This window comes from Medicago truncatula, chromosome 4 (assembly GCF_003473485.1).
Source record: "Medicago truncatula cultivar Jemalong A17 chromosome 4, MtrunA17r5.0-ANR, whole genome shotgun sequence".
Classification (NCBI taxonomy): Eukaryota; Viridiplantae; Streptophyta; class Magnoliopsida; order Fabales; family Fabaceae; genus Medicago; species Medicago truncatula.
The window spans coordinates 64,587,713-64,613,844 of record NC_053045.1 but is presented as its reverse complement, the minus strand read 5'-3'; the positions used below and the strand labels follow the sequence as shown (position 1 = coordinate 64,613,844).

Genomic DNA, 26,132 nt, shown 5'->3' with positions numbered 1-26,132 from the left:
GAGAAGTAACAAGTTTATATATTTTTTCTTGAAAGTGAGAGAAGTGTGTTGATGGTGTGCACCGCCCACAATATAAAGGAAGTGGAAATTTTTGATGTGGTTAAAATTAGCAATAGCAAAGCCATATACTTTGACATCTTTGTAATTTTTGGTTATGCCAATCATGTATTATTTATGTGCTTCATTATGTATGACATGTGTTAGTTTTCCATCTGACAAGTGTGGTTGTACTTTACTATGCTGACTTTCATATCGTTAGACTCTAAGACATGATTAATGTTTGATCGTTTAAAGGAACATATATGGTTGTATACCGTCAAAACTTAGCTAATATGCTCCACAATTCAGTGATAATGCAGTAACTTTTAAGGATAAGAAAAAAATATATAAATTTTCAAGTTCGGGGCATTTTGCACATAAGTACAAAACTTGAGGGGGTATTTGCAAAACATCATGTTAACTAACAGAAAAATTTGACGGATGGGGTAAATTGATCAACGTTGTACAATTTCAGGGAGGTAATTTCAGGGGGTAATTGACAAAACTTACAATTTCAAAGGGGTAATTGACTATTTACTTTTTTTTTTCGAAAATAGATCTCAATTATGGTAGAGACATCACATAATTTAAATGTGTAAGCTCCCGTCACTAAGTTGCTAGACAAAAAAAAAAAAAATCTCAAAAACAAATATTTGATTACGAAATATAAAAAATAAGAAGGAAAAAAAAAATTGAAGTATGCAATGCATGAATCCAATCCAATCCAAGTAAATTTGCAACGTGGCAAAGAGTGAGGGGTGATGGCAGCAGTAGCGATAGGAGTGAGGTGCTGCTGCTCATTGTCGTTTCCGTCTCATCGCAAATCTTCATCTTCTTCATGCTCTGATTATTATTACAGAAGAAGAAGTAGTAGAATCAACGCTTCTTCATTGTTCTGGGGATCTTCTAAGGACAACAACAAACAGAATAACATTTCTTCTTCTTCTTCTTCATCGCATCAGCAACAATTCAGCTTCAATGTTACCACCACAACAGAATCTGAAGAAGATAAAGATAAAATTATTACTGTTTCTTTTGTATCTTCAATTTCAGATATTCCATCCACCCAATGGGATGCATGTGCTCTTGATGCTACTGGAGGACCAGACAAGTTCAATCCATTTCTCTCACACGCTTTTCTATCCTCTCTAGAACTATCATCTTCTTCTGTTAAGGAAAAGGGATGGACCCCACACCACATCATCGCTAAGGATATTCATAATCATATTCTCGCTGTTGTTCCTCTCTATCTCAAGACCCATTCTTATGGTGAATTCGTTTTTGATCATTCTTGGGCCAATGCTTACTCTCATTTTTATGGTTCCAATTCTTATTATCCTAAGTTACAATCCTGTGTCCCCTTCACCCCTGTCACCGGTCCAAGGATCTTACTTCGTAACACTTCTTTCAAACATCATATTTTTGACTTCATTGTTTCTGCTATCAAGGATCTCACTGCCATGTCTCAACTTTCATCCTTCCATGTCACTTTTCCCTCTGAAAGCGAGTGGCACAAATTCACTCAACAAGGTTTCCTCCCTAGGATTGGAATGCAGTATCACTGGACCAACCGCAACTATACTAATTTTGACGACTTCTTGATGGACTTGAAGCATAATAAACGGAAAAAGATACGTCAAGAGCGCAAGAAGGTTGCTGCTCAGAACTTGATTATGAAACGCCTCCGCGGTTATGAAATAAAGGTATTTTGCATCATGTCTATACTGAATTAAGATTAACTGTCACAAATTCATATTTGACTGTATAAATTCTTCTTTTTTTGTTGTGTTACATATTAGTAAACTTGTGTTGAACAAATGGAAGCCAATTTATCATGTCTTATATAGTAGGAGGGATATATCAGAATTGTGCTTCTTCATAGTTCTATGTTTGTCGGTGTTGGCTACAAGAACAAAAATTTACACGGGGTTGGATATATCAGAATTACAGTGCACTTTTTCCACTGACACAGCATGTTCTAATGAATGGCAGCATATTTGTCATCATCATAAGTTAGTTAAAGCCAAATGAAAGGTGAATTACAGCTTTTAGTCTTCCAATTTTGACCCATGTGCAGAGTAGATGCTAGAGTTTCAAAAGGTGCAATGGAGACTAAAGTCTAAACCTCAAATAATGGAAAAAGAAAAAACTGTTTTTTTTTATTCAAATCATTAAACATCTGAACGATATTGTCATGTATGATGTAACACCAAACAATCAGTGGGGAAGTTACCAATGTTTCTCTAGGAGTAGAGGTTATCTAGTTATTGACTTGAAAGAGTTTAATCATATAGCTTTCAGTGTTTTCATATTATGTAGTTGAAATTGTTTGGAAGATATACTCATCAGAGCATTCTCTCTTTATAATACTGCTCTTCCTGATGTTTACCTATCTGACAGAAGTTCACTTTTGGTCCTTTAAGAGATTACAATGAAGTATTTTATTGCAAAAACTTTAGGATGTATTTGGGTTGAGGAAATGAGTTTTGTTTTTACTTTTTAATTACAAAAATACCAAATTGTTTTCACTTTGTATCTTATTTTTAGAGATTTTCATAGGAAACGGTGAAACAAACCAAACAGGCCCTTGGGTTATGATGCATTCTATTTGCTTTCTAATTACTGGCATATTTCGTTTTTGTATTGGAAGGCAAAGCACTGGGATTCCTTCTACACCTTTTACAGGAACACAACTGATAACAAGTATGTTATGCTAATTGAACCACAATATTGTAATACAAAATTTATTTGATGATAGTAGTGTCTAAATATTAGTATGGCTACTGGTCTTTGACAGATGGGGTACTCCTCACCTGACGAGGGAATTTTTTCATGAGATGGGATCAAAAATGGGAGATCAAGTACTACTTATTGTTGCTGAAGACAGTGAGGAACTAGTAGCAGGTGCCCTAAATCTTATCGGAGGAGATACTTTGTTTGGGCGCCTATGGGGGTGTCATCCACAAACTTACTATCCATTTTTGCATTTTGAAGCATGTTATTATCAGGTTCACTCTTCGCATTATCTTTCGCCTCAAATATTGTTGAATTATTATTTACATTTTGGTTTTACTGTTAGAGAATAATGCTATAGTTTTTCATCAGATATTTATTCCATCTAAATCATTTATGGAATAAACTTTTCAGTTTGGTTTCTTTTTTGAAGAAGAAGCTAAATTAGCCCACCCAAATTGGCCCCCGGGGAGAATCGAACCGGAGACCTTAAGGAGGAGCACACTCCTTTTTCAGTGTGGCTTTGATGTGGGTGTTAACTTATAGACGGTGTTTGGGACATGAGCAGAACAAAACGAATTAGATATTTGTTATGTTCTCTTCGGTTCCACCAAGTGGCGGAACTAAAAGATACCACATTTTTACCTTATCTCCCCTTTTGTTCTATTTTTAATAGGGAAATATTGTTTAGTATGAAAGAATATATATTTGCACGAAACCAAAAAAATAGCATGTTTCTCATTTTAAAAGTCGCACTGCAGTTTTACTATAACCCGTGACCCTGTGATTTCTGTCAAAGGCCTGTTTATTATTAGGGAAGCATTTTATATATTTGCATTTTGGTTTGACATCGCAGGCAATTGAAGCAGCGATTGAACTCAATCTTAAAACAGTAGAAGCAGGAGCTCAGGGTGAACATAAGATTGAGCGTGGATATCTTCCAGTGACAACATATAGCTGCCATTACCTTATTGATGAAGATTTTAGGAAAGCTATAGAAGATTTTTTAGTTCGTGAATCTTCTCAGGTATGGTGCAGCGGGGATTTATATTTTGTTCCTTGTCTTTCTAAGTTCACTTTGTTCTGATATTACTTGTTAATCATTTTATCAAAATAGAGGCAATACTTGTAAATCATTTTATTATTTTCTAGATCGTCCTCTGCCTCTAGTGATCTAACTATCCTCCATCTGATCTACTCTCCTTACCTATAGATTTTGTAGAGACAAAGGAAGACTAGAAAAACTATCAGAGAAACTATTATGAAAGATTTGGAAATTAATTAGTTGGATCGAAATATGGTTTATGATAGAACATTATAGCGTAATTTAATCCATATAGCCAACCCCACTTAGTGCGAAAAGGCTTTGCTTGTTGTTGTTGTGATGGTAAAGAATCATTATGCTTACTTTGCAAGTTTGGAGAGGAGGCTTTGGGTATGAGGAAGGAAGTAAGGGAAGTTAAAGAAAGAATAGTCTCCCAACTTTAATATGGGGTTTATTTTTCTTCATAACACAAAATCCCCTCAAAATGGAGGAACTCAAAAATTATATTGAAGGAGGGTTTAGATAAATTCTTCAAATATAATCTGTTATTATAATATTATAAAAATTAAAAATATATTAATGATTAACATTCATCTATCATTCTCTACAATAACAATCTCTAAAAAAATCCGGAATATTTCTCTTCTTTTTTTTCCCCTACGCTCTTCCCCCCAAAGCCCTCCCTACCCTCCAAACTCACAAACAGAGTCGTAGTTGGTTTTGTCTCGTGATAGGAGTACTCCTTAATCATTAAAGCCAAGCTGGGAACTGTTGTGAGTGCCAGGATGTGTTGTTTTTGTTTGTGTTAAAGGTGGGAGTCTTAAATATAGTTAGACCTATATCCTAGTGATGACTATCGACTGATTACCTTAATGTAGTTTTAACTTCTCGTCTAATCAAAAGGTCTCATTTTAAATGCATTCACAAGAACAATCCTCCACTTTGCAGTCTCGATTAGAATTGAAGGCAAGGATGTAACCATTTGTTGGCTTAAGAACTTAAATGCTTTTAATATTTGAATTAAGCACAGTAGTGCATTTTGGCATAAGACGAGATAAGTTTGCATTCTTTCAATGGTTTTATAATTAGGTGTTTTGTTCTGTCATGATATTACCATTCATGCTACCAACTACTGTGATTCCAAAGCACTTGATAATGTGACATTTTTGCCTGTACAGGTGAAGCTTGTTATGAAACTCTTGCGTGATTCTGGTCCTTTCAAGGAAGGTGTCCTGTAGAAAGTATATACACACATTGGCAGGGTTTGAAATTTGTAAATATTATATATATGGTTTTTTAATTTTGCAATCACTGTATTTTGTTAGAAATGTATGTACAGTTGAATCAGTGGCCATTAAATAATAGTATTTGATACGTTTGGCTATTTGTTTCATCCTTTATGACAAAATTGGAGACGGGAGAGTAAGATAAAGATCATTCATTCATGCTCTATTTGATTCCATCGTGAACATAACTGGTACAGCTCCATTGTAATAATTATTATTAGGTCATAGGCAGAGCATGTGTATATTGGGAAAGGATCTTCTCAAGTTTTTCCTCTCAAGTTTGTCATGTGTTATTAATCTCACAATTAAATAGAAAAGGTAAGATGGATTTCTAATATAAACAATGAGAGTAAACAAGCTCAATGGTGAGATTACACATAAGAAACCTGAGAGAAAGAAAAAACAATATTTGAGAAAATCCATTGGCATACATATTGTTAGTTGAACGATTGACCAACCAACCATTGCCAAGGTTAATAGACTGGACATTGGCTGCAAAGTCAACTGTTTTGATTATTCGCATATTATTTTATTTTTTTAAAACAAAGTAAAAGGTTTAATAAAAAGATCTAAACCCGGCACAAAAAAAAAAATGCAGGGAGAAGATAAGAAGAACAGAAAACAACCAAGCTGTAAAATACAGCAGAAAGCTAATCACCATAACTCTCCTCCACAAAACAAAAGTGAAGACCCCAAACAAGGAATACATCAGATGGTTTTGCCTAAAGACACATCTTTGAAGCACTAAAAAACAATAGTCAAATGATAAATGAAGTACAAAGACACCCTCTTGTAAATTTAAAAGCATGTCCTGCAGACTTCAACCCACACAATGCGGAGACCCGACCTGATGCGAAACCTTAGTTATACACCAAAATACGGCTAAGTCAGACAGCAATCACACTATTTTGAATGCACATGAACCAGTTTGAATTAGAAACCACACCTGCCAACATAAAAACCTGCTACTAATCAACACAGCGACATAAATACATCTATTGCAAGTCAAAACTGAATTTTGGATTGTGCAACAATTCAAGCAGTGCAATGCAATGCAAACTGAACTGAGGCACGCCTTTGGATTCAAACACCAACGAAAGATATTATAATCTATACTATTCAACAACTTTATGCCAGCATTATACTAATTATACAGTAAAACTGAGCTTGTAGGTGATTTTCATTTAGAAAGGAGAACCGAAATGATAGTAGAAAACATGATCTTTACTTGCAATGGCAATCATTCTACGATAAGATGTACTAATAAATATGATTGAGGAGTTGATGATTAGCCTGACTCACACATGAGACTTCAAACGGAGAGAGAAGCACCATTATCTGCTGGAGTAAGATTGAGAATCATGGTGGCTGCCTTGAGAGCCCTGATGAATGAGATTGATTATTTGGAGTTATTAGTTAAGTTGAAGAAGAAAAGAGAAAAAGAAAAATGTGAATCAAGTAACAAACCATGATTCAGGGGATTGATAAAGAGAAGCGGAAGCACCAAAGCAAGAAGCAAGCATGTCAGTGTTGATGACACCAGGATTGAGTGCGACAACAGCCATTCCTTGTGGTAACTCTTTAGCTACAGACTTTGTGAGTCCTTCAATAGCCCATTTGGATGCACAGTAAGGAGCAACAAGTGCTGCACCCGATCTTCCCCAACCAGAAGACAAGTTAACTATAATACCTTCTCCTCCTCCATTGTTGATCATGAGAGGGATGAAATGTCTCAACACATTGGCAGTTCCTTTCAAGTTTGTATCCATCACCAAATCAAACTCTTGAGAAGGAACTTCCCACATCTTGTTGTTCTTGTTGATAGTACCTGCGCTGTTCACAATAACATCAGGTGGACCCCCCTTCATCTCCATAACAGTGCGAGCCATCTGTTGAACGCTGTCATTGGAGCTGACGTCAACATTGAGGAAGAGATGATTATGATTATTTGGAAGTAAAAGAGATTGAAGAGAATCAAGCTTATCCTGAGCACGAGAACAACCTATAATGGTGTGACCTCGATTCGCCAATTCAATAGCAAGAGCCCTACCAATTCCTTTGCTAACACCAGTAATCAACACACTTTTATTTCCTATTCCCTTTCCACCCATTCCGACGATGAGATGAAAATGGAGGGTGATTGCTGTTGCAGGGAGAAAAGGGGAAGAACGGAGTCGAATTACCCCTCTATTTCACGCCAAATCCATTCCTGTTCTATTTGTGTCAAAAATTGTGCCTATTTTTTTATTCTAGTATATTCGTAATATTATATTTTTAACTTCTATATGTTTTTACTAGGTTATATGTGTTTTTTATCCTTTAATATATAAGCGAGTTTATGTCGATTTATTTCTTCTTAATTTGTTCTTGTAATTTGAGATTCCTTTCGTTTTAGTCCATTTTTTGGACATGTCACTCATTTTTTGACTTAGCATCTTTTTTTCCGTAGGGGTGGACAATCGGTCGGATTTGGCCAAAAAAACTATATCGACAAAAACTGTGGTTAAAATATATCACTCATTTCCCAATGCTTTAGCACTCGGATTGAACAGGTCCTGGGTTGCACAGAGAGCGGGTTCCACAGTTGGGTTGGTTTAGTTGTTGGAAGAGAAGAACAAGGGGTTCCATATGTTGAGTTTGTATGTCTCATCATCCTGTATGACACAACTTGTGACATATGAAATGAACTAAGGTAGAAGGACTCTGAACCGATAAAAATGAAGGCTACCTTTACTTGTAATGTAACACCCTAACCTCAACTAGTATTTTCTAACTTAAAAATAAAATCAATATTTAAACATAAAAGGATGTCACACATTCTCATCGTTCAAAGTACTTCAATTTAATTAAAAATAGTGCAGCGGAAATGAGTTCAAATCATAGTCACAATATCTTAATATATATTTTTTTCTCCTTCTAGATTCTCATTAAAAAACTAAAATAAATACAATGATCTTTAAAGTTTTTTTTTTTTTACGGAATGATGATCTTTAAAGTTATTATTTTAAGAAAGTTATAATGAACCGTCTCACATGACCCATTTGTTATGGATTAAAATAAAAATGATCTTGACATTTGATAATTTAGAGATTCAATTAAAAAAATAGAATATAATTTGTGTTTGTTTATCATTATAAATCAAAATGACTTAAAAAAAAAAAAAAATTTAGTTTGTTTACATACAATTACATAAAATAGTCTTTATATTTTTTTTTTTACAAAATTACTTCAATCTTTTGACAATTATTTTATCTCTTCATTAAATATAATTTTTTTGTTACAAAAGACAAAAGATTAAAATATATTGAGATGTCAAATAATTAAAATGTGACATAATTGAGTTTTTCTTTTTCTTTTAGGTTTCATACATAGTTAGAGATGGAGAAGAGAAAGATTAGTAGTAGCTCACGGTCCTTCAAAAAACAATTAGTGGACTAACGTGACGGCGAAAATGAAAGTCATAAAAAAATACAAAAAGAGAAATAAATTGGCTTCGCCCGGGTTCGAACCGGAGACCTTCAGTGTGTTAGACTGACGTGATAACCAACTACACCACGAAACCACATGATGTTGATTGTGATTGCAAAACAATTATATTGTGAAAGGAGGTTGTGTATTTTTTCCTTTTCCTTCCGTTGAATAAAAGTTGCGCCTTGGGGTTTGGGGATTTCAATTCATTTGAAACGTAAGTGAGAAAGAAAGAATGATACTCCGTACTCCTCCGCCACCGAAGAGGCCACGTTCCGATGACGGCGATGGCGACGCACAGCTTGTTATCTATGAGGATCCGGCGCCAGCGGTGGAGGAACCCTCCGAGCACATGCTATGCACATATCAGTGTCGCCAAATGGTTTGTTTGTTTGTTTTCTCATTCTTCTTCAATTAACCTGTCTCTCATTATTATTATTCGAACGCAGGTTAAATCTGATTTTCTAGATGCCTTAAGTAAAGCAGAAAATCAAGTTCGTGATTATCAATCTCAATTCCAAACACTCAATCATAATTTCCAAAAACTCGGTATATTAATATCATCAATTAATTACTACTTTTCAATTTCAATTTCATTTCACCATCAACTTTGATTTGACATGACAGACACTGAGAGGAAGAAATCTGTGGAGCAATTGTTATACACTGAACAAGAACTTGCTGCTTCTAAAGGCCGTGAAAAGGCCCTCCAGGATCAACTCTTGAAGGAGGTTACTGATTCTCAAGATAGACTTAGAAAATATATTCAATTAAACACTGAACTTCAGGCTAAGCTCCAAAATGAGACAAACCTTCGCATACAAGCCGAGTCTCATGCCACTTCCACCCAAGAGAAAGCAACATCTTTAGAAGGGAAGCTAGGCAATCTTTCAGATACCATACAGAGGGAAAAAAAGAGACTTCACGATGATCATTCACAACTCAAAAAGGACTCCAACTTTTCTATTTCTAGAATCACCGCTAATGTAAGTTGTCAATGTTCAGACTAATGCTCGTTCATATCTATCAATCATTCTTTAACTTGTATATTTTTCTTGTTGTAGCTTGAACAAATGGAATGTAGAGCTAATAATGCCGAGAGAGAAGCAGAGATGCTTAAAGAGCAATTGGACCGTCTCAAGGACCAATTCAATGAGGTTTGCAATGTTCAATTTGATTTGCTTGCTTCCTGTCACTTTCATGTTTCTTTTTTTATTGGGTTACTTTCTTTGCTTTACATCATGAATCACGATTCCTATTTCCAGTGTTTGCACCAGAAGACTGAAGCTGAAAAGAAGCTAGCAACTTTTTCATCCCAGGAAGTTTCTTCTACATGGAGTGATGTTTTGGTTAAACAATTGCAACAGGAACTTCAACATTATGTAAGTTTGCTTTGTCTTTTATCTTGGGTCTCAGTGCCTCTTGATGTTTTGATTGTTTGTGTTAGGTTGCATACATCAATCATTTGATGTGTACACCAATTTCAGCTGCAATTCAAGTGACATGATCATAAATGGAGAGGACTAACTTTATTATATTATTTTTATTTTGTGTTAGGCACATTATTGTTTTATTAAATGTTCTGGATATATAAGATGAGGTTTGGGCAGGCTTGGCTCCTGAATCGTGTCTTTTTATTTTCTTAAATCTTTTGGGATTTTTTTTTGGATTAGTGCCAAAATATATGACTGCGTTTTTCTTCACATTTTATTGTCTCTTTTTTATTTAAATTTTAGTAAATATAATTAAATTTGACACCTGATATTTGGAATACCATAAAGATACCATTGCTTTGTTTTCACTTTATCAAAATGTTCTTCTTCTTTTTCTTTTAGGGGTGTGCTTTCATATTATTCCCCTTGTTTGTACCCTTCTCTTTGCTGGTGTTTTGACAAGTTTATAACACGCTGTTGTTTAGAACGTGCACGTTTTACCAAAGTATTGTCGTGAAGGAGCTTGATATCAATTGGGCTGGTCTTTTTACTTGGTATTTTTCTAAAACTACATGCTTGGGATATAAGTTAAATTCATCCATGGACCTAGAGATAAAATAGGCCTGAATGTTGCATCTATTATATCCATAGCCATGTTGTGATGGAGTTCGGTATAAATTGGGCTGATGTGTTTACTTAGCATGTTTCTATTATTATGAGTTTTGGCCAAACGTAAAATTCACTTTTGGACTTGGAAACACATTTTCTACGAGTGCTGCATCTAGTACAAACCAAAAAACCCGAGGAAATACCAGTGCGATCAAGCTTCTGTTCATGCATAATATGCGAAGGGTGTGTGTTGAGTCTCATATTAGATTGTGTTATGGCTTGAATAGCAATTACTATCTCCGTCCCTAATTATAGGGCCCTTTTGAAAAAATAACGGGAATTAAGATAGTGGATATTTGTATTAAATATGTTTGTAATTACTATTGTTTTTACAATTTTATCCTTTAAGAGAGAGAGTTGGATTATGTTTTCAACATGTTATTTATTGTTGATTGAAGAAAAAAAATGTATTATAAATAAGGGCATGTATGTAAAGAAATAATTAATGTAGTTGGAAATAGCAAAGGAGTCTTATAAAAAGAGACAAAAAAAATTCTCAAAAGGGTCTTATAATTAGGGACGGAGGTAGTATTTGTTTAGGGCAACCCCTCACCGTCCAAGTCAATTTTGTAGGATTAAATTAGGCTAACTTTCATTTTTTTTTAGGGGAGGGGTGTCAATACATGGACTTCGTTTTAACTTTGAATTATAACCAGATGCATTCTCATCATAAACTTTTTTTGTACCTGTGGTAATCTGAGTAATGTATCCAGTTAACTTTGCAATTTTAGGAATCTGAAGTAAGGGAAGCACGAAAACTAAGATCAAATCACGAGAACATTGAGCTTTTGAAGGAAAAACTGCTGGAGGAAAAGAGCCGTCGGGAAAGGGCACAATCTGAGCTATCTAAACTACAGGATGTCCAGTCAAATATGAAAAAGTTAGAGGATCAAATATCATCATGGAGATTGATGATTAAAGACATACCTGGCATCTCATGTTTTGAGGACATGCCTTCTAAATTTGCAGCTTTACAGAAGTACGTTGGTAGCTAATTGAAGTTTTGTTTGCTTCGCTGTTTTAATAGATTTGAGCTGTTGAAACCACTGTCTGGAGTAATAACATTGGAATATTCTTTCCGGGTGATCTTTTTGTTTGAGCACCTTGACGTCATATATTTGAGAAAAGTTCCTATTGGTCTCCTAGTTATACTTTTTCTCTCTCCAATGTTCCATGTGACTTGACAATACCTTTTCCTTTTACGGATTTATAAATGGCACTAATTAAACGTATCAATAGAGAAACTAACTTTTGCAATTTTTTATCCATTCATGTGTATGCTATCATCCATTTCTGTTAATATATATCTGTATATGTAAACGATGCACAATATTCTGGATATGCGTATGGCCTAGGATCTTTTCACATTGAGATGGCTTTTTTGTGGGGTTTTTGGGTGTAGCAGAAATATTGAGATTGTTTTTCATATTGACAGCTGCCTTACATGGTCAGTAAGCACATGTCTTTAAATCTCGATATCTTCTATAAATGCAGAGAGGTAATTTACTGTACACAGAAGGAGGGTGAAGGAACTGCTCGCTTGAAACAACTGGAGGTGGCTTTGGATGCTGCTGAGATTGGTAAACAAAATGCTGAAACTGAAGCTGTGTTGGCTAAAGAGAAAGCAGAAGTATTAAAATCAGAGATTAAACGGATTGAATTAACGGTCAGTTAAGTTGTCACTTGACTTGTTCTTTACATGCTTTATCTGTTGCATTATTCCATTGCCATCTTTGAAATCTTGGATTTATTATCTGCTATTCTGGATATCCAAGCTAGTGTAGGACATGCATTTAGAGGACTGATGCAACACTCATAAAGACATCTTGTTATGAATTAATGGATTAATCTTTGGCTATTAGTTAATGACGTTCAATGATCTGGAGCCCCCCAAATAAAGTAGGACTCAAAAGTTATATAGTTAGGTTTAAGGTAGGAAGGAGTTTGACAGTTGGGGAATTTAAGATATATCACGAAAGGGATTTAGATGCTAGATGGAGGAGATGGCTTAAATGTCATGCCTAGAATGGACTTGCATCACACAATTCCAAGGAAATACATAAGTTTGAAAATATCACTTTGATTTAATTGAAAGTTTTGTTAATTCATTTAAACTTCTTTCTAGTTTCTCAAAATCTCAGATTATTTCGTGCAAGTGAAAGTATCGCTTTGATTATCTTGTCATGCTTCTGGTGTATTTTGAAAAGGTTGAATGCTACTGGGACAGCAACTGCCTATAAATTTTGGGCATTCTATTTGTGATAATGTTAAATTGTTGCTGCATGCTGTGATAATAGTGGTTGTGTAGTGTTGTGCTCTGACATCTGTAGTCATTTGTTTGCTGTTAGTTTCAGTTATGTGCTTTCAGTCACATGCTTATTGTTTTGCAGCTAGCAGTTGTCACAGAGGAAAGAAACAAATTAAGAATTCTTGCCAATTTGAAGAATGGTGAAGCTGGAGATGAATCAAGTAGTGCTAATCCCATTCAGGTTGTATTTCCCTCTATTTGTCACCATTTAACTTATTAATTTATCATGTGATATCTAAATATTTCTTGCTTGTTTTTTCGTTGGTCCATTCAGGAACTTGAATCATCTCTTATGAAGAAAGATGAATATATTAAAGAACTAGAAAGCACCTTAAATGAGCTGAGAGTGGTTAATAATCGCCAACATGAGGAAATTAAGATACTCAACGAAAAATTGCACAATGAAGCAAGAAGAATAAAGTCACTGGAGAGGGAGAGTGACCGGCTCCGTTCAGAGATATCATTATTAGAGGCAAAGGTTGGTGCTGGGTAATTTTTTTCAGAAACTTATGGATATTATCTAGCTATTTATTTCTATTGCATCTCATTTCATAAACTAAAGTCCCTTCTTTTTCTTCATATTCATGTCTCCAATACATGCATAGAAACAGTTTGAGAAATGCTAGCAACGCACATTTTAACACATTCTTTATGATTGGTTCAATTTTCTAAAAATTCAGTTAAGTTGGCTCATAAATTGACCACTCTCTAAAAATGTTTTTAAGCAATATCTATCACAGTTTGTGTTTCTAGCATTCCTCAGATGCTTTTCCTTGATCTATCAATAAAGAATGATGTAAATAATTCACTCATTTCAATTTAGGTGGGCTAATTTAGCTTCTTAAAAAAAAAATCACTCATTAAACAACCTAGGGTTACATTGTTTGTAGCTTGCAGCCTCAATTGAACATCTATTTTTTTTTCATTTACCAACAGTTTTCTTACAACAGTAAAACACTAATACGTCGTAGACTACAATGAATATATTTTTATAATATTAAATCGTCTATATTTCTTATGTCTGTATTATCTGTTCGTTCACCCAAGCTGTCCAGTTTTTGGTTTTCATTTTCAATTTGATTGTTGACACTTTGTTTTTCCTTCTGCAGCTGGGTCATGGCGATTTTTCTTCTGCTAATACAAAAGTTCTGCGGATGGTGAATACACTTTCCGTAGATAATGAAGCCAAACAAACCATAGAAGTGCTGCAAAATGAACTGCAGAAAACAAAAGAGAAATTAAAAGCTGTTGAAGAATTGAAGAGTCAATCAGGTAAGAAACCTTGAAAAGTTGTAGTTACATGGATTTTAGGGTCAAAATGTTATGATTCAAAAACAGTCAATAATACAAGCATAAGTAGTTGGAAAAAAGAGTAGTCTGAATGTTTTGTTTAGTATCTGCTTATCATGTTTGGATTGCTTGGTTTACATTAAAGCTTTGATAAACCTTCCAAGGAAACTAATGTTAGTATACAGGAGGTATGCCAAGAGGGTTCCTGTGAAAACAGCTAAAAATAAAAAGCAGAGAAAAATCAACCTAAGTACACAAATGAAATATGCTTTCTTGTTTATTATAATAATATTAGTCTGACCTCTCTCTTAACATCACTGGTTTAATAAAATATTTTCAAAATACAGAAGGCATGAAAAATAAAAAACAGAGAAAAATCAACCTAAGTACACAAATGAAATATGCTTTCTTGTTTATTATAATAATATTGTTAATATTAGTCTGACCTCTGTCTTAACATCACTGGTTTAATAAAATATTTTCAAAATACAGAAGGCTTGTATGTGTTAAGGCCTCGAGGACGGAAAGCTGAATAATGATGTTATGAACTACTGAGTAATAATGTTATAAAACGTATCCGTTGCCTGATCACTTGAACTGATTAGGAGAAACTGGAAAGCTGGTAGAGAACTACATATCGGATAAGATATTGCAACTGAAAGAACAAATTGCAACACTAGAGAAGCGAGAAGAGAGGTAAGTATATAATTTGCTGCTTTTGGTACGTTATGTGTTTGTTGTTATCAAGATGATTTTTGAATAACAGAAATGCTGAAACTTCAACAGATACAAGACCGTGTTTGCAGACAGAATTTCAGTTTTCCGGAGGGCATGCTGTGAGATTTTTGGTTACAAGGTTGGCATTTACTGATGTTTTTTACCTCAATCTTTTTATTACTATCTTTCAATATAAAATGGAAGTGTTTTACACGAAATGGTGTTTTATTTCATACTTTTGAAGATCACACACTTTGCTTTGAAAATATTGTAGCATCCTGGTAATGATGTAATTTGGAATGTGGAAACCATTATTCTGGGTTTATTTTTAATCACTAAGTTTTCAATAAATAATGAAGCATGCTTCTATTGTAAGTGGTTTCTATAACACAGGTCATCTTGAGTTTGGAAATTTTACTGACAGAAGTTAGGGAAATAAAATTCACATCAAACTTTTATCTGTCATTTTCTCTCTTAAGAAATTGTCTCTTTAGCATTTTCTGATAAGTTCTTTCCAAATTGGATAAGCTGACATCCGATTGTCTTTTTGCTCACACTTGGAATGCTTACATGGTTGTCCATAACTATATTTGGCAGATTGTGATGGATGAACACCAGCGATCAAATGGAATCCCAGTGACACGATTTACGCTGCAATCAATTTATGCACAAAGTGATGATGAAAAACTTGAATTTGAATATGAATCAGGGAATACCAACATTTTGGTAAGATGTTGAATTTTATATTATATTATGTTTAAGGGTTAATAATGTTGAATTTTGTAGGGACTAACACCCGCTTGCAGGCTTGCAGATAATCAGGAACTAAGTTCTTAAGATTATTTTCTGCTTTTCACAAAGATGACATGAAAAGTTGCTGAAATTTTTGTTTTATTTTCATAACAGGTAAATCGTTACACATCTCAGCCTGAGGTATCTCATCAGGTAAGGAAGCCATAATATTGCAATATTTTTCAATATAATAAATACTTGAGATCTTAAACTCTTAATTTTCTGATCCCCAGCACAAAAATTAATTTTTGTGCGCATGAGAGCGAAGGGGGGCTTAGCAGGAAAAACTTCCTTGTAGCGGAAAATATTGTTTTTTAGCAGCAAATATTCTCAACTGAAAATGTTTGTTCTTTGTTGTGCATCATAGAAAGGAGAATATAGTTTTAATAATTTATTAATCATATTAATTTTCATAATTAAATAAAAAGCTTATAGAATATAATTCATCAATACAATTGTTTTGCACGGAAATATTTATTTAATATTTTGTATTAATTATGGATTATTTTTTTAATATTTAGTGTTCAAAAGTTTGTTTTATACTTTATAGAGATGTTTTAGAAGTTGATTTTTTTTTTTGTAGAATATCTTCTTATATGCACTATTTAAACCTCTTCTAAATTCTGATATTTCTTCTATTGTTGAAAAAGATTTGTGATTCAAGAGTTTGTTTGAGTCACAACTTCCGGAGGGCTTCATTACTAATTTGTTTTTATTTTTTTTAAACATACTAATGTTTTACATGTTGAATTATATACAATATATGTTATCATCTCAAGAGATTGACTTGTATACACCAAAAACCTTTAGGGTGTGTTTGGACGGATAGTATAGGAGGGGAGGGCTGATTTTGCATTTTTAAATTACGGACACTATAGAATGTTTGTTTAAATCAATTAAGTGTGATTGATCTATTATATGATCATTAATCATGTTCTTTTTTTTTTTTTTAAATATTAAATATATATCAAAATACAGACGTAGTTCTCCTAAACCCTCCTCCCAAATATAGACCCTTAGGCTTAAGCTTTGTTTGCGAGTCTGAAGGTGAAGGGAGGGGAGGACTTTGAAAAAAAGGAATGAGCAAGTGGAAGAAATAGAGGAACATGGAAGGGGAGGGCTTTGGGGGCCTTATTCGTAAAAAACAGAACAAGTGTGTACATGGAAAGAGAAATGTATCATGCATATAATTCTTACATAGTTAGATATTCATGTTTCTTTTACTGAGTTGTACTTGTGATTGTACATTCCCAGGTTGAGATATTCGTTCGGAAAATGAATTCAATTCCTGCTTTTACTGCCAACATAACAGTGGAGTCTTTCAATCGAAGAACCTTATCTTAAATTTGACTGACTTGTCTTAGACTATAGAGTTTAAGGAATGATGTTTCTTGAGGTAACTATCAGTTATGCTGCATAGATATCTTCCGGGCAACTAGTTAGTCAGCTACGACTGGTTACACTTTTGCAGCATTCTCACATCGGTGCCTGATAGATGGTGTGGGCTTGAAAACCATCACATTTTTACTTTTAACGTAGTGTTCCAGAGGGTGGAGTTTTGAACTTACAAAATTATGTGTAAATCGCTGTCAAACCTATAACATCTTGAGTAAAGAAAACCTGTAGCATGTTTCATCCTTTCAAAAGAAAGAAAAAACATCTAGCTTCATCTTTTGGTTGCTGACAACACGTGGCTTTTCTGTTTAGGTGTTTGTTATTGTTATTGTTATGCTTTTTGTGCTCAAGATTACACTAAATGTCTAAATAAATTTTACACTGATATTCAGTTATGCTTATACTATTTAAATATTTCTTTTTAAAATATGTTTAAACTATTAATATTGGAAAATACGACTTAGTTTTTATATTTTTGGTGTAAATTGGGTATCCTACGCTCACGCAACTTGAGAGACTAATCTCTTGAGCCTTGTGGGACCGCTTTGTAGGATCCCAAATGGACGGCAAACTTTTCCTAACAGTTTTAATGCTGCGACATGCCTAAGGCTGAATTCAAACTTAGGACCTTAATTAAGCAAAAAGAGACCCGCCGTGACTATTTGTTTATAAAGATTTAATTTAAAAAAACGCTCTTTGATGATTAGTGTTTATATAAAATTTATTCTTTGCACTATTTGTTTATAATGATGATTAAATTTGTGTTTTATAACATGAATATTTCTTTGGGTCATAAATCATAATGCACGGAATAGGAATTGGTACCCTATTTTCCTATTCTTCTATTATAAAAAAAATATCAACAAATTGTTTTTCATCAATTTTGTTTCTCATTTAGGAAAATCTATATTATATTTTTTATTAAAGGAAAAATATATATTTTGTAATCAACTAAGCAATGCACATTTTACCAAAAAAAAAAAAAAACTAAGTAATGCACGGGTAAAAATATGTTCTTTACTCACCTTGACACAAATTTGACGTGGATATTGATTGGAAAAGTCAATTGTCATAAGTTTTGCTGAAATAAATTTCCCTGAAATACAAGATTAGATTGTAAATTATGAATTATGTCATATGAGGGAAAACTAATACAAACTTTTCCAGTTCCAAAAGTCAATTTCGGAAAAATCATGAAACATTTCCGGTTTGTTTCTAAATCTAAAAAAATTTATTATTTACGTTTCTGAAAATGTAAACCGGATATCTTTCTATATCCCTTCCGGTTTCTGGCATTTTTGTAATACCCGAAATAGTTTAAAGGACTTGAGGTAGTTATTCTAGGATCAATGATATAAAGACATAGTTTGTTTGAGAAAATTTATCGCTACCTAAACACTGTTTTATTTTTGATAGTTTTATTTTTATGCAAAAGTGATTGTTTAAAGGATATATAGCAATGCAGAGTTCACAAATTAGTGAATAAAACATTTTTTAAATTTAGAAACAAACCGGAAATGTTTTATTGGGTTTTTCGAAATTGAATTTTGAAACCGAAAATGGTTGTATTTGTTTTCCGGAAACATATACGTAGTGGTGAATTCATGCATGTTGAAAGTGAAGGTGAAAAAATAAATGTGTAAAACCTTAAATGCAAAAAAGGATAAAATTGGAATTACAAGTGTTTGGTAGGGGTGAGGGTATAAATGTAACGGTATAGCCTATAGGGTAAAATTTCCTCATATGAGGAATTAAATTGACAATTGTTGTAGTAGTTGTACGGAAAAAGTAGAAGATAAGAGCTTCATGAGATATATCAAAATATAATATTTTCCACAACATTTATTCTCTTATTTTGTTTTATTGAGAATTTTTTTTCGTGAAATGCTTTTTGTTACAAAACTTTGCTAAGTCACAAAAAGGGAGGGTCCCCTTACTATAGAGGCTAGAATCCTCTCCATTTAATCATTTATAATAATTTTCATTTCTTCCATTTACAAATAGAAAGAAACAACAAAAAAATTAAAAAGATTATAAAATAATTAAGAGTGGTGAGACTCATTTTTAATGGTAGAACTTGTTATAATTTAGTTTTGATTGTCTGAATAATATTTTCCATTTATTTTAATAAATAAAGATGATCTTAACTTTTAAGATGTATCACCCCAATTTAACAAGCTACAAACGATTTCTATTGCCTCTTTTTATACTGCACTTTGTCTTTTTACTACTAACAAATTCTTGTTCGTTGATTTCGGCTGAAAACTTAGCAAATGAAATTTGGTAAAGACTGGCAAAAGTTGTTTAAAAAAAAAACTCATAAAAGTGATTTAGGATCTTTCATTCTAAAATCAAACATGCTATACATAATGTTTCAACTTTCAACCATGTATAAAGAATATACAAACTCATTTCATTGCCCATCAAGCCACTGTTCCACAAAGCGAATGTTAACACGTAAACTCGCCCGAGTTTACGTTTTTAGGTGGCAAAAACGTGTTAACTCGGAGGTAAACTCGGTTTTTAGTGAAATCGGAAAGTTTGATGAGTTTGACCAAGTTAACATGTGTTAAACTCGGTAAACTCATGTAAACTCGGAGTAAACTCGTCCGAGTTTACCTTTGAATTTTTTTTTATTTTTTATTTTTAGTTATTTTTTTTGTCTCATTTTCCTTCAAAATCCAATTTTTTTTTTTTAATCCTAAGGTGTTGAAATGTTGCCTTTACGGTTAACTTGATTTTTTCATACTTGTTATGTACAGAAGCTACGCCAATGCCTGAGAATGACATACATTGAATTTTAGGGAATGCATTCAGAAGCTTGTTATTATTGATTGTTTTGAAATCATTCAAATATATTACTTGTTCAAGTATTTAAATGAGAAAATGGAACAATTGAAGTTAAAGTTACAACTGAAGATGAAAAAGAGTTTAAATGTACTGATAAATTTTGTTTTTTATTGTTAGAGTTTATTATTTAAATGTGGTTAATTTATTATGTTTTGTTTAAATATTAGCTTATATATGCTATATATATATATATATATATATATATATATATATATATATATATAATAAATTTTATATAATTTTAATTTTAGGTAATTTTAGGTAAACTCGTACGAGTTTACGATTCGAGTTTACATAGCTAAAACGAGTTGAGGTAAACTCTCGAGTTGTAAAACCTTGCATCAAGCTTTAAACTCTAAAAATCAAAGTAATGAATTCACCGAAATACATAATATAGTATCCAAGTAGTAAAATATGTGGCCGCGTTGTGGAATGATGACAGGAAAATTGAGGACAAAGATAAAGAGATAAGTGGAAGAGATATCGTCTTGTAAGTAGTTTATTTTAATTATTTGTTGAACTATATGAAATCTATAAATTTTATCTTTTACCTTGTCATATTTGTTGAACTATATGAATAAATAAGTTTTGTAAATAAGTTATTTTTGAATTGAGAGTGTGAGAAATATCAGCTATAAATGGTTTATTTATTCATATTTTGTAGGTTTGGCTTTGACGAAATAATACTACTTCCTCCATTTCAATGCAATTTTAATTTCGTCTTTTTCTTATAAAGTAAAGACAGTTTAGTAAAAGCGTTATATCCAATGATTATTTCATTCGATTTCTTAATCTGTGTGTCAAAGCCTAAAGCGACACTCATTTTGAAACGGAGAGAGGAGAAAATATATTAAAGGAAAAGGGAGATGGGGTGTAAATGTAAAAGGTGTGGTGCAGAAAGGAGTGGATAAGAAATATATATAAATAAGTAAGTAAGTTGGATATAACGCTTTTACTGTCATTCTTAATCGCGTTCTGTTTGGTTCTGATTCTGGCAAGAGAAAGAGAAGATGCAAGGCGGTAGCAGGCGTGAAGAAGAAGAAGAAGAAGAAGAAGAAGAAGAATTAAACATAGGTGAACTTGCATCCAATCTTTCTACTTACAAACAACAACTCCATCAGGTTTGTTTTGTTTTTTAGGGTTAGGGTTTATCTTTTTCGATTTCAATTTGATTGATTGATTTAATTTTGATTTCCCTTCTCTTTTCTTTCTTTTCAGGTTAGAGAACTTCTGAATGATGAACCAACTAATTCTGAGTATGTCGACATGGAAAGAGAGCTCTCTGAGGTTTTTCTTTTCTTTGCTATGCTCATTTGTTTTAGCTTCAAATTGAAAAGGTGTGGGTGAGCTTAGATAACATTCAAATATTAATTAACAAGAACAAAATCAAAACAAAAAAGCAGCAAAATTCCCATCACTTCTATCTATCTTGCTTCTGTGCAGGTCCTGTCCTGATGTCCGCCAGATGAGATAGATACAACACACAAACAATTACAGACAGAGATTCTTTCTAAGTTACAACAACAACAACAACATTAATTCATTAATTCATTTTCTTTATTATATCTATCATCTCACTCTCACTATTTTCTATTCCAATTCCAATGTCTCCTAACATTCTACTACACAGGTCATTGCTTTGACTGAAGAACTTCTTTCAACTGCTAAGCAAAATGAAATATCCACTGCCACCCAATCTCCAACACCCACCTACAATAAACTGGTAATTTGTTTATTCATTCATATTCATTGGTAATCAATTCATTACTCATCTTTTTCTATGTTATTTTATTCTTTTTTAGGACCTTCATACCCACTTTGATCATCAACACCAATTTCCTGTTGGCACCAGAGTTCAGGCTGTTTATAGTGATGATGGGGATTGGTATGATGCAACCGTTGAGGCTTACACACCAAATGGTTATTATGTCAGCTATGACACTTGGGGTAATAAAGAAGAGGTATACTTTCGCAGCCACTTGATGCATCCCTGCATTACATCTGCATACATTTTCCTCCAATTTATTTACCATTTCATTATCTATGTCGTACCTTGTATTTTCTTTCCATGTTAGAGAAACAGGGTTAGGGATTAAGTTCTAATGAAAGTTCTATGTGTTTTTTGCTGGATCCATATTTAACATCGACGATATTAAGAAAGAAACCCACAATTGCATTTCCAACTTATTGCATCTATATTGTTATGTTGTATCTTCGTTTTTTTCTTCAGCATTTAGCTCCATAACATGAGCCATGAGCGCATGATTTATTTGGTTTGCAAAAACACAAACTCATTATCAAATTTTCTGAATGTTGTGAATGAATATCAAATCATGTAACAGGTTATATCAAGTAGTACGCATGCCATCACGTTTATTGAAGCGTTTTTTAGTTTTTTGTTTAGTTCAGAAAAGAAGTAGAGGAATCATTTTATCCTAGGGAGGCTTACCTCCAAGTTGAGAAATTTCATTCCTGTACTGCGTGCTACTATGCATGTGCATTGAATTGTTTTGCAGCACCTTGATGAAATGGAAAGAACACAATAAAGTATTTTACTGGAGAAATTAATTTTTAACATTCCTCACTCAGCATCAACAGAATGTATCAATTACCATCTAAAACATTATTGTTTGCCATTGAAAAGGGTTAAATTTGTTTGTAATCCCTATAGAATTATGAATCTGTCTAGTTTCATCCCTATATATATATTTTTTGGACCCTTTTTAGTTTCCTACCTTTTATATGAACAAGTGCTCTGCACTCCTTAGAGAGGGACTAAAAGTACCCGTTTTTATAAAACGTAGGGGCTAAAAATTGTTTATAGGACTAAAATAAAAATGGATATTTTGTAGGGACTAAACATATTTAACCCTATTAAAAAAAAAATACTCCAGTGGTTTTTTTAGTTGCTGATTTTCAAGGTAAACTTCATATGTTGCTTGCTTATTACAGGTAGATCCCGCTAACATAAGGCCAATTCAAGAAGGAACTGTTGATCCTTTGGTTGAAGCTGAGCGAGTTGCTGAAGCTACAAAGCAGGCTATCAAACGGAAAATTGCGCAAGCGGCATCTGTTGATTTTCAGTCACGGAGTCTACCTGCAAAGCTTCGTATAGAGCCTGATGACCCTGAGGATGTGGTGAGTTGTGTGCTGAAATTTTCACTTGATAATAAAAATCTTACTCCCTCCGTTTCTAAATATAAGCAAATTTTACTTTTTAGGTTCATTCAATTAATGATGTATGTAGTCCATGTTATGAACCACATACATCATTAATTGAGTGAACCTAAAAAGTAAAATTTGTTTATATTTAAAAACGGAGGGAGTATTAAATAACTGCTGTCTTAATAAATATTTTCCTTGGTTTGATCTCTTGTTCTATTGTTTAATTTTAGTGAAGTGTTTGTTTTTCTGCAAATGTATTTCTTGGTAGTGGGTTCTGAAATTATTATGTTTAATCCAAATTTATCTGCCAGTTTTCTAGGATTCCCTAAATGACATGTTTGCTAACTTGATGATTACAGAAAGTTACCAAACGTAAGAAAATACATGCCTTTAAGTCTAAGATGCGGATGGAACAACTTGAAGTCACCCAAAATAAGCGGCAAAATGCTTGGCAGCAGTTCCAGACAACCAAGGGAAAAGCAAAAAAGGTACCTTTCTCAATTTCTCTACTATTTAGTCACTCATTTCTTTTAGTGTTGAGAAGTTTCAGAGCTTGTAGTTTCTATGCAAGAATGTAGGAATTTATTTTGGATGTCTTAAAGTGACTAATGGGAATGTTCTATCACCTCCATTTTTGACCATCCTAACATACGAGTCAGCTTATATATTTAGTGAAGAATTTTATGTTTTGTTCTACTATCTTGAGTTGAATTTGTTCTAGCCTGAATTTACCACAGGAGAGAAGTATCATTGCAGTCATTAAGTTGGAAGTCAGATGAATTATAATATATATTATAATCAAATGATTTTTTCTGATTAAAATTCCATGGGAAAATATATTTTAGCCAAATTTCAAAAATCTATTTACCCCTTGAATCGGTTGTAAGTTGGATTGGAATGAGGAGGAAAAGTAATACCATCAACCCTGGAGAAGTTGTTGAATTTATCGAAAAAAGAATATAAGGCCCGATCTCTAGAATTTTCACAATCCACTGGTATTTGTGTTTTATATAAATTTAGTTTGTTATGTTTACGTTGTTTTCATATAATTGTTCTCTTTTGTGATGTATTCAATGTGGTTTTGCTTCAAGATTGGTTTCTTCTCCGGAAGGAAGCGTGAGAGTATTTTTAAATCTCCTGATGATCCTCAAGGAAAGGTTGGTGTGACTGGAAGTGGGAAAGGTCTGACAGAGTTCCAGAGAAGAGAAAAGCATTTTCATCTGAAGGATGGTACAATCGAGAATGATGATTAGGTTAAGAAACCAGGATTGTATGTATGTAACATGCTCAAACCAATCACTGTAGAGGCTGTTTGATGCCAGACAAAAATGCATGTTATCAAGTGAACTGTTTCGAGACTATTTTAAGATTATTGATTTGGTCCTTTTATGTATGTGCAATTTACATGGATATTGTCCCAATTTAACATGATTAATAAACAAATAAATATCTTTTGGTTTTGAATAATCTGAGTCATGGGTCAAAAAACTGAATTTTAACAATGGTAGACCAATTTCATGCATAAATGAAAGTTAGGTAACCAAAATTGAATGAAATTCATTCTTTTTTAAACTTCCAAAGGTTTTTGTTTGTATCAACAATACAACACTAACTCACTACACAAATGGTTTATAATATGTGTTTTGATATTCGCTCTATCTGAGTCTTTAGCAAGTTGATTTATAATTAATTGTCCAAGTTAGCATATGAAAGAAATATGAAGAACTAATAGTTGTGATTCACGTCAAATAAGTATTGTTCTTATATGCTATTCTGAACATGTCCAATTGTCATGGTGCTTGAACATTCTGATGATATCAGTAGCTTGAAGATGTATTGACTTTATGCAATTTTTTATTGACTTCAGAGCATCCACAAGACCTCTAACCTTTCTGACTTATATATGCTTTTCGTGTCCAAGCAGAGTGCCAAACTCTTCATTTAGGCACAATACTTTTCTTTAGATCATGTTAGGAATCTTGATGAAGGCCATAGAAGATACAAAACGCTCAACCTGAAGATAAATTTTGTATTGATAGAAGATACTAAATGAATACACGAGATGCTCTACATAAATTTCTAATAGGTGCTACAATTTGAATATTCTTTAAATTTCTTGATAATTAAGTTTATGATTTAGGTAATTTGAATATGAGAAGTTGTTTTTGAATTACATTTAAGCAGGAACCGTAACCATTATTCAATGAGATTGCGAGTCAACATGCTCAAAATCAAATATGACCAAAAATGCCTGGTAATTATATTTATACCATTTCTTAAATAAATAAATTTTCTTCTTCAACTAACCAATTCCCAACTCCGTATGAGCTTTGATTTGGTAACACAGAGGAACAAGAGCTACTTCCGTATTTCTTATATCCATCCATTCAACTAATCATTCATGAATACAGACTTTTTTCCAGGATCTTGAACTATCACAGGAGAGCATAAATCATATTATCTTAAATTATTTGATTATTCTTCTTCAACTATCACAAATAAATGACAAGAAATGGATTAGTCTTGCAAATAAAATATTGCAATCAATAATTCAATATTGGCGCAGATCTAACAATAGACAAGAGAAAAGTTTTTGATCTAGAAACAACAACAACATTCATCACCATAACAGACCTTGGAAAATGAAAATAGAATAGAGAAAAAGTTATTTCATTCATAGATCTAGGCCTATGCTCCGGCAACAACGGGCAGTGGTGGTCAACGGCAAGAAGAGGGTGATGGATGCAGATTTGAGACGGTGGGTTTTATGCTATTTCTGGTGGTGAAGAGTGGGGAATGGAGGAGAGAGTATGCATGTAGGTGTATAGATCTAGGCCTATGCTCCGGCAACAATGGGCAGTGGTGGTCAATGGCAAGAAGAGGGTGATGGATTCAGATTTGAGACGGTGGGTTTGATGCTATTTCCGGTGGTGAAGAGTGGG

The 26,132-nt window shown here is 33.3% G+C and overlaps 4 protein-coding genes and 1 non-coding gene across 7 annotated transcripts; 3 read left to right on the top strand and 2 right to left on the bottom strand.

Moving 5' to 3' along the window:
• The first annotated feature begins 752 nt into the window (after positions 1-752).
• LOC25494374 (uncharacterized) lies at positions 753-5,262 on the top strand. The gene is made up of 5 exons (XM_013603265.3): positions 753-1,742; positions 2,690-2,742; positions 2,837-3,047; positions 3,629-3,799; positions 4,996-5,262. Exons 1-5 carry the CDS (start codon positions 801-803, stop codon positions 5,053-5,055), a joined length of 1,437 nt encoding a protein of 478 aa, XP_013458719.1. The 5' UTR covers positions 753-800; the 3' UTR covers positions 5,056-5,262.
• Positions 5,263-5,616: 354 nt separating this feature from the next.
• LOC25494373 (NADPH-dependent pterin aldehyde reductase) lies at positions 5,617-7,334 on the bottom strand. 2 transcript variants are annotated; one of them, XM_013603264.3, is made up of 3 exons: positions 6,571-7,334; positions 6,406-6,485; positions 5,617-6,049 (listed from the first exon to the last, which is right to left on the bottom strand). In XM_013603264.3, the coding sequence occupies exons 1-2, from the start codon at positions 7,212-7,214 to the stop codon at positions 6,416-6,418; spliced, it is 714 nt and encodes a 237-aa protein (XP_013458718.1). In that variant the 5' UTR covers positions 7,215-7,334; the 3' UTR covers positions 5,617-6,049; positions 6,406-6,415. The 2 variants fall into 2 exon arrangements, with proteins under 2 accessions (XP_013458718.1, XP_039689021.1); XM_039833087.1 differs by having other exon boundaries at positions 5,710-6,065.
• A 1,257-nt stretch (positions 7,335-8,591) lies between these two features.
• TRNAV-AAC (transfer RNA valine (anticodon AAC)) lies at positions 8,592-8,665 on the bottom strand. The gene has a single exon. It is a non-coding gene; the product is annotated as a tRNA-Val (tRNA).
• Positions 8,666-8,712: 47 nt separating this feature from the next.
• LOC25494371 (mitotic spindle checkpoint protein MAD1) lies at positions 8,713-17,566 on the top strand. Of its 2 annotated transcripts, XM_013603262.3 has the most exons (15): positions 8,718-8,953; positions 9,021-9,120; positions 9,199-9,557; positions 9,636-9,728; positions 9,837-9,953; positions 11,405-11,652; positions 12,168-12,339; positions 13,064-13,162; positions 13,256-13,459; positions 14,091-14,253; positions 14,877-14,967; positions 15,058-15,127; positions 15,586-15,714; positions 15,895-15,933; positions 17,035-17,566. In XM_013603262.3, the coding sequence occupies exons 1-15, from the start codon at positions 8,807-8,809 to the stop codon at positions 17,122-17,124; spliced, it is 2,121 nt and encodes a 706-aa protein (XP_013458716.1). In that variant the 5' UTR covers positions 8,718-8,806; the 3' UTR covers positions 17,125-17,566. The 2 variants fall into 2 exon arrangements, 1 of the variants encoding a protein (XP_013458716.1); XR_003011505.2 differs by lacking the exons at positions 15,586-15,714; positions 15,895-15,933; positions 17,035-17,566 and having other exon boundaries at positions 8,713-8,953; positions 14,764-14,967; positions 15,058-15,099.
• A 3,400-nt stretch (positions 17,567-20,966) lies between these two features.
• Positions 20,967-24,633, top strand: LOC25494370 (survival of motor neuron-related-splicing factor 30). The gene is made up of 7 exons (XM_013603261.3): positions 20,967-21,146; positions 21,244-21,312; positions 21,656-21,748; positions 21,828-21,986; positions 22,978-23,163; positions 23,550-23,678; positions 24,282-24,633. Exons 1-7 carry the CDS (start codon positions 21,036-21,038, stop codon positions 24,441-24,443), a joined length of 909 nt encoding a protein of 302 aa, XP_013458715.1. The 5' UTR covers positions 20,967-21,035; the 3' UTR covers positions 24,444-24,633.
• Positions 24,634-26,132: the final 1,499 nt, after the last annotated feature.